The 15,631-nt window shown below is 48.6% G+C and overlaps 1 protein-coding gene across 1 annotated transcript in view; it reads left to right on the forward strand.

The window, feature by feature from the left end:
- The window catches only part of IGF2R (insulin like growth factor 2 receptor), a 1,757,136-nt gene that overhangs the window by 858,759 nt on the left and 882,746 nt on the right, over positions 1-15,631 (forward strand). Inside the window, exon 28 of the mRNA XM_086927157.1 lies at positions 13,408-13,538. Within this exon, the coding sequence (XP_086783283.1) occupies positions 13,408-13,538 (131 nt within the window). The remainder of the gene's footprint in view (positions 1-13,407; positions 13,539-15,631) is intronic.

Raw genomic sequence — 15,631 nt, forward strand, 5'->3', positions numbered from 1 at the left:
TTCCTGTGGGTGAGGTAACCCTGGCACTCCGGTGCTCCTATGTAGCAATACACCTCTATTGTCTATGGTCCAAGTTGCTAGGTTCTAGGTCATCCGGAAGGTTCCCTTTTCATTAACTTTTTAACTTTTACGTACCATTGACTTTGCATTGGTGTATGCGTGTGCTTTAAGTACGTGAAGTAGTGTGGCTCACTGGTTAGAGGCTGCAGACCCGAGAGCAGAGGACGGCCCGGGACCAGGGTTCGATTCCCGGCGCGGCAGGTTTCTGGACCAGGGTCAGCGGACTCGATAATTCTCTCGCCTCGGTGCCCACTCTGATCAGCGATCACACTCGGCAACTCTGGGCACTAGCTTGCCTCATCTTCACTAACGGCCCCACCAGACCGCCGGGGATGCCTGGTCTCACCCTGGAGATACCCATTAAGGGACCATCTTTCAGGGAAGCCAGGAAGGGTTTCGCAGCGGTCGAAGCGCGGAGATACTCCCCCGGGAGTGATTCTAGCGCTATATAAACACGCAAATTAAATTAAATTAAATTAAGCGCTGCACCAGAGTCCCGCGGGCCTTTCCCGACTTCTTCACTGTTAGTCCCGAACAGCTCCAGCGATTCCCCTGGCCTTAGGCCTACTTCCTTTTCGATTAGTGGTACTTATACCACTATTTTAGTATATGTTTTAGGTGGCCCCTAGGGCTCATCCATATTGTGCAACTTTTGTATATTTAAACTGTGTTTTGTTTTAACGCATTTGCTTCTGTGCTCATAAAGAGTATAGGAGATACTTGTAGTAAATAAATATATATATATATATTTTCAATATATATCTGTGTGGTGTCCTTTCATTTGGTATTCAAGGGGATTGTGTGTGGTAAAACAGCTTGCTTCACATGCCTTACAGAGTTTAGCCTAAGACTGCTTTGTCCACGCTACCTCTAGGATAGCTGGTCTATAAGGTTGACTTACAACCAATCATCATAAGGGTTGCTTGGCATGGTACAAGGTGATCACTAGAACTAGTGAGCATCATATACCAGGCCAACTTCTCACAATACTAATACTTGCATGTCTCCATATCACCCGAGTGACATTTAGGAAAAGGTAGAACGGAATTTTTCATTTGTATTATTCTAAATATATTAATCTGTTTACTTGGTTGTTTACTCATTCTATGTATACCTTTTTGGATTCTGTTTGTTCTCTGTCTTAGGATAGTCAAATGTTAATATAGTTAAATACTGTGTTCCTACCCTATTCATTTTCAGATATAGCCTTGAGCAGGTCCCTTTCTTTAAGATCATAGGATGCATCCCTTTATTACTGTTGAGACATTTCTATTGAATACTTTTCACTGGCAAATTGTCTCCTTGAATAACCCCTGCTTGTTGAGCTTAGGCTACAGAAATTTTTCAAAGACTAATCAGAATCATCTGGTACCCCCTTCCTTCCTCAAACTCAAGTGTGCTGGAGAACTATGATTTTGAGTCATATGAGCTGCTGATTGTACACTATGCATAGATCTCCACCTGGTGTTGGGCTCGGATATCTGCATGTTGTTTTTGTCTTCGAAGAAGTGTTGCCGTCACGAGACTGGTGACTCCTCCTTTGGTGGACAATGTGCATGGGCTCTATCGTTTGTTTTTTTCCGCCATCGGGTTCGGATGTGACTTGCTGCGCTCCTGGTCGGTTTCGTTATCAAACCCCCTTTTGATGCGCAATCACACTTAACCGACGGTATTGTCTCAATCGCATGCCTTCGACGCGCACCCTCGACAACTTAGACGCGGACCGCTGGGCCCACCCGCGCCGGTAAAGACGGACGTCGATGGAACAGATTCTCTTTAAGAAATGTCCACAGTGTGGTGCTAAGTTTCCACACTCTGACCTCCATCCTGTTTGCAATCTGTGCCTCTCTCCAGAACATCGAGAGGACGATTGTGAGGCTTGTCTCTCCTTCAAGTCCAAGAAGACCATCTGGGATTGTCGAGCTAGACACTGGGAGATGTCCAGAGGCACAAGTTCCAATCCTGGACATCTTCCATCCAGGTCCTGATCACCTTCTGGAGCCCGAACAGGAAGGACAAGCCCCAGACTCCGAAGCAGACCTCTCCAACGCCGAAGATGACATCACCTCAGCTCAAAGGGACGCGAGTACAGACACCCCCACCTCACCCAAGCCCATACTGATGGCTCCGGTAATACCTTCGCCTTCAGGCTCCGGTCCACACCGTACGAAAACTTTGAGCATTCCCCGCCTCCGGGCCCGGCACCGAAGGACAAAGAAAAGCCGTCTGGCTTGAGCCAACAACCCGGTACCAAAAAGACCTCTTCGGCACTGAAAGCTCAGTCGTCCGAGGCCAGGTCGCTCCCCCGCTGCCGCACAGCTCCACCAGTGCGCCAGTGTCTCCTGTGCTGCCGCTGCTTGCACACGTCACCTCAGGCTCCATCCCCTCCCTTCACCACTGTGTAAACGCGCCCTGTAGCAGGTATAATTTGGGAGATTAAGTCCCCTTGAATCCTGAGGGTCCTGTGCTGCCGCTGCCCCCCCAGACCACGAGTTCGGTCCTGCTGTCTGCTGTGCCCCTGTATCAGTTTTTGTATTGCGCTTGTGTTTCCCTGGTAGTACTGTGATCTGCTTGTTTTGTATTGTGCCGCTCGTTGTACTTCTCCTGTTCGCCACTGTTGCCCTCCCGCCCCTTTTTTCCTTCTGTATCCCTGCCACTGCTCCCCTGTGGCCCTGCCCCGCTCCTTCCTCCCAGCTGCTCCTCCCGTCCTGCCTTAAATGGCGGCCGCTGCGCGACAGCTGGAGTGACCCCTGACCCTGCTTGCAGGCCAGGTCGGTCCCCCGCTGCCGCACAGCTCCACCAGTGCGCTAGTCTCTCCTGTGCTGCTGCCCCCCAGACCACGAGTTTGGTCCTGCTGTCTGCTGTGCCCCTGTATCAGTTTTTGTATTGCGCTTGTGTTTCCCTGGTAGTACTGTGATCTGCTTGTTTTGTATTGTGCCGCTCGTTGTACTTCTCCTGTTAGCGACCGTTGCCCGTCCCCCCCCTTTTTTCCTTCTGTATCACCGCCTCTGTGGCCCCGCCCCAGAGGCAAGCCCGTCTGCGCCCGTCCGTGCCTGGACCGTGCCCAGCGCCAGAACCCCTGGACCCCGAAGCCGCCACAACACCAGACTGAACTATGATTCCAGTACCCTCCACACACTCAACCCCGGATGAGATCACTCCTGCTATCGGGCCACCCCGAAGCGCACCCAAGGGTCCTTCACCTGCCGGAACTGCAGCTTCACCAGCATCCGGCCCGCCAAACCATCAACCAGAGAACGCAACCATCTCCGATGCATCCTCCTCAACACCCGCTCCGCCCGTAAGCACGCCATCGAACTCTGGGACCTCCTAGACTCAACCACCCCTGACGTCGCCTTCCTGACGGAGACCTGGCTGAACACCACCTCGGCTCCAGACATCGCCTTAGCCATCCCTGAAGGCTACAAGATTGCCCGCAGAGACCACACCAACGGAGTGGGAGGGGGAATCGCCATCATCCACAAGGACACTCTGAGTCTCAACCAACACCGACGACACCCTCACCACCGCCGAGCACATGCACTTACAGATCCACACCGACCCCAACACCACCCTCAGAGGAACACTTGTCTACAGACCACCCGGACCCCGACTACAGTTCAGCGACTCCATCGCCGACCTCATCAGCACCCACGCCCTCGCCTCCAGAGACTATATCCTCGGGGACATGAACTTCCACCTCGAGAACAACAACAACGCCAACTCCACCGCCCTGATCGACAACCTCGCCAACCTCGGACTCAAGCAATTCGTGACGAAACCCACCAACACCGCTGGACACACATTGGACCCCATCTTCTCCGCAAGTCCTCACGTCTCCTTTAACCACACCACCGAACCCCACTGGACAGACCACAGAAGTGTCCACTTGACCTTCAGAAAACCCACCACACACCACCGCACCAAACAGATGCCACTCCGCTGCTGGGGCAAAGTCACAGAGGACCAACTGACCACCACCCTCGCCCTGGGACCACCCACCGACCCCGACACTGCCGCCATCAACCTCAAACAGTGGATCAACAACTGTGCTGACACCTTCACCCCACTCAAGGCCTCCGCCACTAATCACACCAACAAGAAAGCCGCATGGTTCACCGCAGACCTCCGAACCTCCAAGTGCACCTGTTGGAAGCTGGAGAAGAACTGGCTCCGCGACTGAACACCAGACAGCTACACAGCCCATAAGAACGCCACCCGCAGACACCACCAAGTCATCAGGAACGCCAAGAGGACCGCCTTCAAGGACCGTAACGCACACAACAGCAAAGAGCTCTTCAACATCATGAAAGAACTCTCCAACCCTAGCTCCAACGCCAACGACATTCCACATTCACAAGACCTGTGCAACTCACTGACCACTTTCTTTGACCGCAAGATGACCGACATCCACGACAGCTTCAACACCGCCACACCCACACTCACCGCCGAGACCACCACGCCTGCAACCACCGCCCGCACCAGCCGCCTGACCGCCTGGTCCAACGTCCGCAACGAAGACACCATCAAGACCATGAACTCCATCCACTGAGGTTCCCCATCTGACCCATGCCCTCACCAAATTTTCAACAAAGCCAACACAACCATCGCACCCCATCTCCGGAAAACAATCAACATCTCCTTCGAGACAGCAACCTTCCCAAAAAGCTGGAAACACGCTGAGATAAACGCCCTACTGAAGAAACCCAAGGCGGACCCCAACGACCTCAAGAACTTCCGGCCCATCTCCCTGCTCCCTTTCCCGGCGAAAGTCACGGAGAAGATCGTCAACAGACAGCTAACCCGCTACCTCGAAGACAACAACATCCTGGACCCAATCCAATCCAGTCCGGCTTCCACAGCAACCACAGCATCGAGACCGCACTCATCGCCGCCACTGACGACATCAGGATCCTTATGGACAAAGGAGAAACAGCCGCCCTCATCCTTCTGGACAAATCAGCAGCCTTCGACACGGTCTGCCACTGCACCCTAACAGCACGACTCCACGACGCCGGAATCCAAGAGAAGGCCCTGGCCTTGACTGCATCCTTCCTCTCCGGTAGAACCCAGAGCGTCCGCCACCCACCCTTCTGCTCCAAAACCACAGAGATCATCTGCGGTGTTCACAGGGATCGTCCCTCAGCCTGTTCAATATCTACATGGCACCTCTCGTCCACGTTGCACGACAACACAGCCTCAACATCATCTCCTACGCCGACGACACCCAGCTGATCATATCTCTCACCGAAGACCCCCACACCGCCAAAGCCAACCTCCACAGAGGAATGAGGGCCGTCACCAAATGGATGAAAGACAGCAGGCTGAAGCTGAATTCAGACAAGACGGAGGGCCTCATCCTCGGCCCCAACCCCTCAGCCTGGGATGACTTCTGTTGACCAACATCGCTGGGATCAGCCCCAGAACCCACCGACCACGCATGCAACCTGGGGATCATCCTCGACTCCGCCCTCTCAATGACCAAGCAGGTCAACACCGTCTCCGCTTCCTGCTTCAACACCCTCTGAATGCTCTGTAGGATCTTCAAATGGATCCCCTCCGACACGAGGAAGACAGTCACCCAGGCCGTCGTCACCAGCAGACTGGACTACGGGAATGCCCTCTACGCAGGAACAACAAACAAGCTCCTGCGACGGCTGCAACGCATCCAGAACGCCTCGGCACGACTGATCCTAGATGTCCCCCGATGCAGCCACATCACACCCCACCTGAGAGGCCTGTACTGGCTCCCCGTCAACAACAGGATCACCATCAAACTCCTCATCCACGCACACAGCCCTACACAACGCCGGACCAGCATACCTCAACGACCAATTCAGCTTCTACACCCCCACCTGCAGCCTCCGCTCTGCCAACCTCGCCACAGTTCCACGCATCCGGAAAACCACCGCCAGTGGCAGATCCTTCTCCTACCTCGCCGCCAAGACCTGGGACACTCTTCATACCAGCCTACGAAAGACCCAGGACCTGCTGGCCTTCAGAAGACTTCTCAAGACCTGGCTTTTCGATCAGTAGCAGCCCCCCCCCCCCTCCCCCCCGCTTTACAAATGTAATTATTGATTGATTGATAGGGTCCAATTAGCCCACTAGCTACCTCCAGTAAGCGCCACAGAGCTGCGTTGCACAGAGGTTTAAAAAGGGTTACACCCTGGACCACCTATCTGCAACGCGGCGCAATGGCGGTTACTGGAAGCACCTGGTGGGCTAGTTGACCCCCAGGGGGTGTGCACGAGGGGGTTTGGTTACTCTGGTATCTGCTAAAATCTCAGGTACCTACAAGGAAATAGCTACTGGATGCCCCTACTGTCTCGCAGTTCAAATTACCTGTAAAGGTTCTCACAATGTCCTGGTAGTGAATTTTTATAATTCCTTTGATAGGGCTCATTTCGATTAGTAATCTGATGATGTTAAACTCTTTTCTTTCTAAATTCAATGAGTCATCGGAGTCTGATTGTACTATTATGTTAATGGGGGATTTTAATGTCCATAGCTGTCAGGACAAATGCCCCTCTAATGTCTTATTTGGCCCTCCGAATGAGGAGAATATTTACTTTGAGCATTCTGACCAGGGCATATTCTTGGAAACTCTGCTAGCCGGAAATGGGTTAACGCTACCTTATGGGTGCGATGAGGATATTCCAACATTCACAGGACATGGTAGTGGGTCTGTAATTGATTATATTTTTTTAAGCCGCAGCTGTGGAAGCCATATCACTAGTTATTCAGTTGTGCGGTCTCACTTTAGTGATCACATCCCAGTTGTATTAAGGATTAACAATGTAATTGCAATTAGGGAAAGTAGGTTGAACTTGGTGGACAAATGCGACATGCGACTGACTGACCAAGGCCGTAGAATTAAATGGTGCAAGATAGTTCCTGAGGAGTTTTTCACTAACCTTTGTTGCAGTAGCCGGGAGGAACTAAAGCTTTGTATGGATGATCAGGTGGGGGACAATGAAGTGGTGGAGGCATACCAAAAGGTTTGCCTCGACATAGTCTCCAATCTGACACGGCAGGGTAAAGGCAAAGCGCAAGGGAAGGAAGGCTGGTTTGACAAGAATTGCTCTGCGGCCAACCATAAACTAAAAATGGCCCTTAAATCGAAACCAGTGGATAGATCGCTTGTGGCCAAATACAAGTCAGTAGTTGAAAAAAGACGGCGCGAGATTACAGAGGACGCTTGGGCTGAGTTGACATCAATTGATGTACTGAAAAGCAGCGCCAAGTTTTGGGCTGTGGTCAACCAACCTTACTTTTCTAACTCTAGTAACAATGAAATGGATTGTGGAATTCAAGAGGATAAATGGCACCTGCACTTTAAGTCTGTTTATGAACAAGAAACTTTGGGGGCAGAGGCTTCGACCACCTTTACCAAACTGCCTTACACCCTATCTCTAGATGAGGGTGAGGTGGCCGTAGCCATTGGTAAAATGACTAGTAACAAGGCTCCAGGGCCGGATGGTGTTCCCTCCGACCTTTTTAAGGTTAATATTCCATTTTGGTCCAAAATTTTAGCAAATGTTTTTAATAGAATTTCTAAAACAGGCATTCCAGAGACATGGTCCCAATCGGTGATTGTCCCTATCTACAAAAAAGGGGATAGGGGTGACCCTGGCAATTACCGCCCCATATCTCTTATCGTATCTGCGGTAAAAGTCCTAGGGAGAGTGGTTCTATGTAAACTTACTGACTGGCTAGAGGACACTAATACCCTCTCTCCCTTACAGTATGGTTTTAGAAAGGGACGTAGTACCATAGACCAAAGTCTGAATCTGCAATTGCTTATAGGGAAATACACAATTGCGAAGCCAGGATCCCTGTACATTGCCTTTATGGATCTGTCCTCGGCATTTGATCGAGTTAACAGATCCAAGTTATGGGGCCAGCTTCTCAAGATAGGAATAGACCCTAATATTGTGCATTTTCTAGCGGACCTCCATAGGGATTTAACAGCCAGGGTAAGATTTGACAGAAAAGGTAACTGCACGGGTAACATCAGAATCACCAACGGTGTAAGGCAGGGATGCATCTTAGCTCCCCTGCTCTTTACACTATATATAAATGATCTGGGTGGTGTTTTGGGAGAAGCGAACAAGGACATCCAGAGGGCAGGGAAGTATCTTTTACCCGCATTATTATATGCGGACGACGTTTCTCTCCTATCCAGAACTGCAGTGGGTCTCCAATGCCTGTTGAACTCATTTTATGATTTTATGATAAACCTTGATTTAAGTGTTAACTATGGAAAATCCCACGTCATGGTGGTGGCTCAGAAAGGGAAGGTCAGGAAAAATGTAATGACACTGCAATGCAATGGGCATAAATTAACAAGGGTCTCCAGATTTCCCTATTTGGGGGTTGTATTCGATGATTGTTCGACGTGGAACCCTCAACTATTGGAGAAAAGAAATGCCCTGGCACGTTCCATTTCAGCAGTGCTGGGCTTCTCACGTAAACTAGGGGTGAAACCTCTGGAGGCAGTTCTAAAGGTTTATGCCGCTAAGTGTATCGCAATCGCCATGTACGGCGCAGATCTATGGGGTTTTAGGCCAGTTAAAATGCTTCAGGTAACGGAAGATAACTTCCTTAAAACGATCCTCTCCCTGTCACGATCCACGGCCGGCTTCATAGTACATCAGGAATGCGGCGTGGATTATCTGGAAGATCGAATCGCCATGGCCCCCCTACTTAAATGGATCTCAGTTTGGCTTAACTTGGAATTGGAAGTGAACCATGAAATTTTTAAGGACTGTCTAACGCTAGATCATTGCGACAAGATCCCCTGGTTGAAATACGTACAACAACTATGTGTAAAGTTAGGCCGGCCTGAATTGTTTAATGAACCATCTAACCTTGTTAAAGGTGACCTGAAGTGGGTTAAAAACACTTTTTTGTTGAACCGAGGGATGGACAGAGAAGGGGTGGAGCTGTTAAAGCCATCTGTCAGGACTCATCAACTGATCGCATTCACTGGACATACTCTGGAACTTTACCTAAAGGTTGTGAACAATTCAAATCATAGATTCCTTTTAACCAAATTCCGGTTAGACAAAATTCACCTACTAATTTCTGGCCGTCCTGGTTGGACCAAGCAACATGATCTAGAGTTGTGTAATTGTGATGGCTGTTCAATCATGGATACTGCACATTTCCTGTTTTTCTGTGATTATTTTAGAACTATTAGGAAAAAGTTCATCATACCCCTGTTGAAGGGGAAGGAGTTTAGGCAAGTTAAGCCAGCTATATTATATCTACAATTATTATCAAACGCTTGGGAGATCTACAATGTAGCCAGTTTTCTAAGCATAGCGGTGAGACTCAGTAAAAAGATTAACTGGCCCTAGATGAATTACCGTAAATATCAATCCCCGCAACTTGAATCAGATTTTAAACTAATTTTCTTATGTCCCTTTTTTAATTATTTAATGATGTACATATTTCTGTTCTTAAATCTTTACACCATGTGTTAGCATTTTTAAGCCTTTTTTAAATTGGGTACTCCCTATACTGTATTTTTATGTCATTATGCTGCATGGTGTCTTGTGGACCATTTTGTGTGTTTTTGAACTTTTGTGGTTTTGGAAATTGAACCGAATAAAGTATTTCTTGACTTGACTGACCCCCAGGGGCCCTCTGGATTGAAGGGGAATTGTTTCCCTAACTTAAAACGAGCCACAGGACATGTTTGCACACGTTACCTCAGGCCCGCCCCCTCCCTTCACCACTGCGCAAACGCGCCTGTGGCGCGTTTTAAGTTGGGGGATTAACTCCCCTTGAATCCTGAGGGTCCCTGGGGTGCAACTAGCCCACCAGGTACCTCCATTAAGCGCCACTGAGCTGCGTTGCAGAGCGGTGTAAAAAGGGGAGTGGTCTCCGAACACCTCTCTGCAACGCAGCTCCCTGGCGCATACTGGAGGTTACTGGTGGGCTAGTTGGCCCCCCAGGGACCTCCAGTATTCAAGGGGAATGAGTTCACCATCTTCAAACGCGCCAGGGGGCGCGTTTGCAGATTGCTGCAAGGAGGGTGCGGGGCCTCCAGCGCGATGCCAGTCTTTAAAAAAAAAAAAAAATTAAGAAGGGGGGCTGTGTTGCCCCCCTTCTTTTCCTAATTAATTGGCCCTGAGGACCCCATCCCTCAGGGCCTGGCCTCTATTTTTTTTTTTTTTTTTTTTTTTTTAAACAAAACTTTGGAAAGGGGCCCCCCCTCCCGAGGCCATAATCTGCCCCGGATACCCCATTCCCCGGGGCATGGGCATTTTTCTTTTTTTTTTTAATTGATTTGGAGGGGGGCAGCGTTGCCCCACTCCTCAGGCCACTTATAGCCCCAGGGACCCCATCCCCCGGGGCGGCCTTTTTTTTTTTTTTAAATACATTTTTGGAGGGGGGGGGGCCTGGTGACCCCCCTCCCGGACTACTTCTAGCCCAGGGGACCCCTTCCCCGGAGCTTGCCCTCTCCTCTGAGGACCGTGGGAGGGGCGGGGGGGTCCCCAATCCTCCCACGGTCCCGCCGGCTCCTCGAACCTTAGGGACCCGGCATTGCTTTTCCATATGGGGAGCTGCTAAGATGCAACTCCCCGTGTGGGAAAGCAATCGTCTTTGGTTTTTGGAAGCGAGAGCAGGTTTCTTGCTCTCTCTTCCAAAAACCAGAGCGGTTGCTTTTGCAGGGAGGGAGCCGCGAGGCTCCCACCCTACCATAGCAAACAGCAGTGTCCTGGGGTGGGCATCCCGGGACACTGCAGGAGCCGGTTCTGGTGGGTGGCGGTCCCCACGGCTATTACAGGCTCTAACAGGGGGGCGTGGCGGCCCCCCTCCCAACATTACCAAAGCCCCGGGAGGTGGTGGTCCCCATGGCTGTGGTGTCCGTCACGGACCCCCCAATTTTATTATTTAGAGGCCCGGGGAGGTGGCAGTCCCGGGGCGTGTAGGGGGCTCGAGCCCCCCCCCACACAGGTTTTTAAAAAAAACACAAGCCTCGGGGGGGGGGGGCCCTGAATATTTTCTTAAAGCCCGGGTTGGTGATCCCCGGGGCTTGGGGGGGGGACCTTTGAGCCCCCTCACCCATGTTTTTTCGAAGCCCCGGGGATGGTGGTCCCCGGGGCTGGGGGGAGGGCTGAGAGCCCCCGCACATTTTTTAGGAAAGCCCCGGGGGGTGGCAGTCCACGGGGCTGGGGGGCCCCCTTGGGCCGCCCATTACATTAAAAATATTACCCCCGGGACTTGGCCCCCCTGGGGGTTTAATAGTAACGAAGCGCGGTAGACCGTGCTTTGTTTCCCCTTTTTTTTTTTTCGCAGCCGGATTGGCGGTTCCTCCGCTGATTTTGCCATTTAAAAAAAATATAGATTTTTTTTTTTACCCTGGGGGTCCTTGTGGGACCTCCTAAGCAGGCCTAGGGGGTCAGAGTGTTACTACCCTGCCCCCTTTTTGCATTATGCACATTTCTTTCAATGATTTCTTGTGCTTCGGTTCTACCGAGGCACAAGATGGCTGCCAACACATCCTGGTTTGGAGTGTTGACAGCCAATTACCATAAAGCTTGTGATTGGGAGGGTGCACTGATCCTGCGCAGCCAAAAATATTGAAACTTTTTCAATATTTTCTCAGCAACTGCTGAACGGATTTACACCATTTATTGAAAAGGAATCTTTCTGAACCAAGAGCTACCTTTTTGCCATATTTGGTGTAATTCCGTTTAGCAGTTCGGGCTGTAGCTGTGTCTAAAGTTTCCTTTGGGAAATTGCATAGGTAAAGCACGTTTTGGGACCCCCCCTTTTTTCTTGGCCCCCGCTTGACTAATCACCCTGAAACTTTCAAGATAGGTGCGGACCGGAGCGCCCCACGAGTTTTGAAAAATTCGCAAAGATTAGTCAACCGGCGCCAAAGTTATTTGGAATAGAATGTTGCGATTTTCCTTTGGAAAATAGGTCCCAACTATAACTACATGCTGGCGACCAATTGTAGGAGGAGGAAAATAGACTACCGTAATTTTAAATATGTGTGAAAGGGAAGTGGAGATAGCACCCTCTAAAAAAAAAAAATACGAAAAAAAACCTATTGAATAGGGAGAAATTATTGTGAGAGATTAAGAACGAATGGCGTGGTGTGGAGCAGTATCCTCGTGAGCAAACAGCAATTTTAAAACAAACCTTGTCAAAGTCAGTAGGTCTGATCTTGGCAAGTCTTATTTTTTTTATTTCTTTTTTGGAAAATATATTCAATAGACATTAAAAGTGTACAAGTAATACAAAGTAAAAAAGCCACTCACTAAAGATTCCATGCGTATGTTAAATCACCCAAAGCAAATACAAATTGAAAACATAAAATGAAAGCAGAGCTTGGCCTACCAGCCTTGGCACCTAAATGGACTACTCATGTGCAAGAGAAAAAGAATGAAATAATGGAAATTGAAAAACATTTGCAAACTAAAGTATTTTTCCACCAGCCTAGGCACTTGTGATCAGGCAAAATGCTGTCACTCACAGAGACAGTTGTTGAATTGGGCTGAACCATTACCCAATTATTTAGGCTGTGGTAAGGATAAGCAGAATGGGACACTTGAATAGACCAGTTGTTGAAGAGAGTTTGCTCAAAGGTGTGTATGTGTGTATGTATGTGTGTGTGCGTGTGTGTGTGCGTGTGTGCGTGTGTGTGTGTGTGTGTGTGTGTGTATATATATATATATATATATATATATATATATATATATATATATATATATATATATATATATATATATATATCACTCTGTTACAAAACATGGTAAGGAAACTGGGCATGAAGTGAGTAATTATCCATGTAAACCTTGTGTAGAAGCCAGCATAGAAACCCTGTTTGAAGATTAATCTGATTTTCAAGATTAATGTCATTAACACATTAAAAAATGTAAAAAGATATTCTGTTTATTGGTTTGTACCATCTTTAAAATTGGTTTTAACTTTTTTGTGAAATAATTTCTCTGAATTGATTGTCTAACAAAGTGTTAATTTATGAAATCCCATACAGTTCTAAATTCCATGTTGTTAATTCTGGGTATTTTTAATTTTTCTGGAACAAGCTATGAGAGTGCATTGTGTTAGTGCCTTGTGTATCTATATACAGTCCATGACATTCTCTGTACAATATGCTTTTGAAGGTCATTACATATCCTTCTGCGGAAACGTTGAGGTACATCTTTGAGGGCTGTTCTAGTTTTGCGAATGCCTTGGGTTCTGTTATTATTGACAGTATTGAGTTACAACGTAATTACACATAGCTTTGACTATGATTCTATCTTCAAAACCATCTGTACATGCGTAAGAATTTTGACATGCTCTCCTTTTCATAAATAGGGTTGTACACTCAAAAGCTAACTTACAAAAATGGATTCTTAATGATAAATTTCACGGGTGGAGATACATGCCACAAGATATATCAACGGTCAACGGCTATTCTTTTCTCTTGTGGTCGCAACACAACATCGGTAAGCCAGTGAGATATTGGAGTGCACTCTTGAAACGTGTACATCAACAAAGCTTTTGGTTACTTGTAATTTAGTATTTGTTTGTAGTTAGTCCATTTCTACAAATGCTTGCAGTGGCCTTTAATGTTTTACTGATGTCAATCCGCTAATGTGTGTCCTACGTACAGATGTTCAATTTCAATGATATTTTATGTGAACATGAACAAATATTTTGCTTTTGTCTAATACTCACTCCGAGCCTGTTTTTTTGAGGTCATTGTCATGGGAGCACTGTGTTCGAGGCATGTGTGCTGTAGATGCACATGCTTTGCATACTCCTGCCATCTAGTGTTGGGTCTCGATGTTTGCACTTTGTTTTTGTTCGAAAAAGTCTTTGCAGTCACGAGGCAGATGTCTCCTCCTTTCAGTGATAGTGCGCTTGGGCATCAGCTCCATCCCCAGATTTTTTTCCACCATCGGGTTCGGATGTGTATTTCTGCGCTCCGGTATCGTTCTCAAACCACTTTGACGCGCAATCCTCTACCCTCGATGGTATTGTCTTTCGATCGCGGTTTCCCGTTCGATGTGTATAGTTTACACTGAGAAAACCTTTGATCAGGAACTTCGAGGCAAGCTGTTGGGCCTACCCGTGCCCACCACGCTAGCAGTCAATGGAATGGACTCCATTTAAGCTATGTCCAGCTAAATTTCCACGCACCAACTAGCACGAGGTCGCAACTTCTGCTTATCCCCGGAACACAACGAACAGGACTGTGAAGCATGTCGATCGTTCCGATCGAAGAAGACCATTCATGATCGTTGGGCTCGATGCCACGAGATGCAACGCGGTAGCGGCTCCATACCGGACATCTTAGGCGAATATTCTCATTTTCACTGTCCAGCTGCAGAAGCTGAGGACGAAGAACTGGTCTCGGTGTCGGTAGCCGACTCCAACATGGAAGAAGAACTTAACATTACTCTGGGTCAACGTGCCGTGAGCACAGATCCCCATGTGCCCACTCAACCAAAATCTAAGGCGCCGGTATCACCTTCGCCCTCGGGCTCAGGTCGGCACAGATAAAGTTTCAGATGTCCCGCCCTCCAACCTGGCTATGAAGCACAAAGACAGGCCTTCAGGCTTGGACTTGAGCCGGCCCCATTCTGGTGCCAAACCAACACCTTCGGCACCGAAACATAAGACAAAACATTTGCCGGTCGCCACACCACCAGCACTGAAGACACCTTCGACACTGAAGGCCTCGGAGCCGAAATCCGCCAAACCAAAAGCTTCGGAGCTGAAATCTTTGGAGCTGAAATCGTCCAAACCGAAAACTTTGAAACCAAATTCCTCGACACCTGAAGGCTCCTAGTCGAGATACTCTGCGGCAAAACGTTCGGTGCCGGAAACTGCCACTCTAAAAGCTTCAGATCCCAAACCGGCTAAAACCAAGCACTCCGATTCAAAACATTCAACGCCCAAAGACTCTCAGCCAAAATCTTTGATGCCGAAATCAACTCCTAATGAAAAAGATACTCCATCCAAAGAGCCTCTGTCCTAGGACCCACCTTTGGATCCATAACAAAAGAGACTAAGTATTGACCCTAAAACTAGACACCTCCTGGCCACTCTTCCTAAAAAACGGAAGCTGGATCTCTGAGGATTTCCCTATACCTCTGAAGAAAAAGGACATGGGTACTAACCCATCTCCCCTTACATACCTCCCTCTCCTCCTCCTAACCCAAATTTAATCATTACACCATCAAATTCACCTCCACTATCACCTGACCCACAGGATGAAGATGATGGGGGATGGGGATGAAGAGCAGGACATGCCGCAAGATCAGGACATACCACAGGACACTGACCCCTAGGAGAATTATAATAGGCAACCAGATCAAGACAATGACCCGACCTGTATCCCTCCCGACCCTCCCCACCTGACGACAACATTGGCTATGTTCAGCTTATCAGCAGGGCTGCTCAATAGCACGGGGTGGAGTTTCATACAGACCCTCTAGAAGAGGATTTTCTTGTTGAGGCACTAACGCACTCACAAAGATCTACTAATACTTTACCAATGCCAAGGGCATGTTAAAATACATGGATGAGGTAT

This window comes from Lissotriton vulgaris, chromosome 6 (genome assembly GCF_964263255.1).
Source record: "Lissotriton vulgaris chromosome 6, aLisVul1.2, whole genome shotgun sequence".
Taxonomy (NCBI): Eukaryota; Metazoa; Chordata; class Amphibia; order Caudata; family Salamandridae; genus Lissotriton; species Lissotriton vulgaris.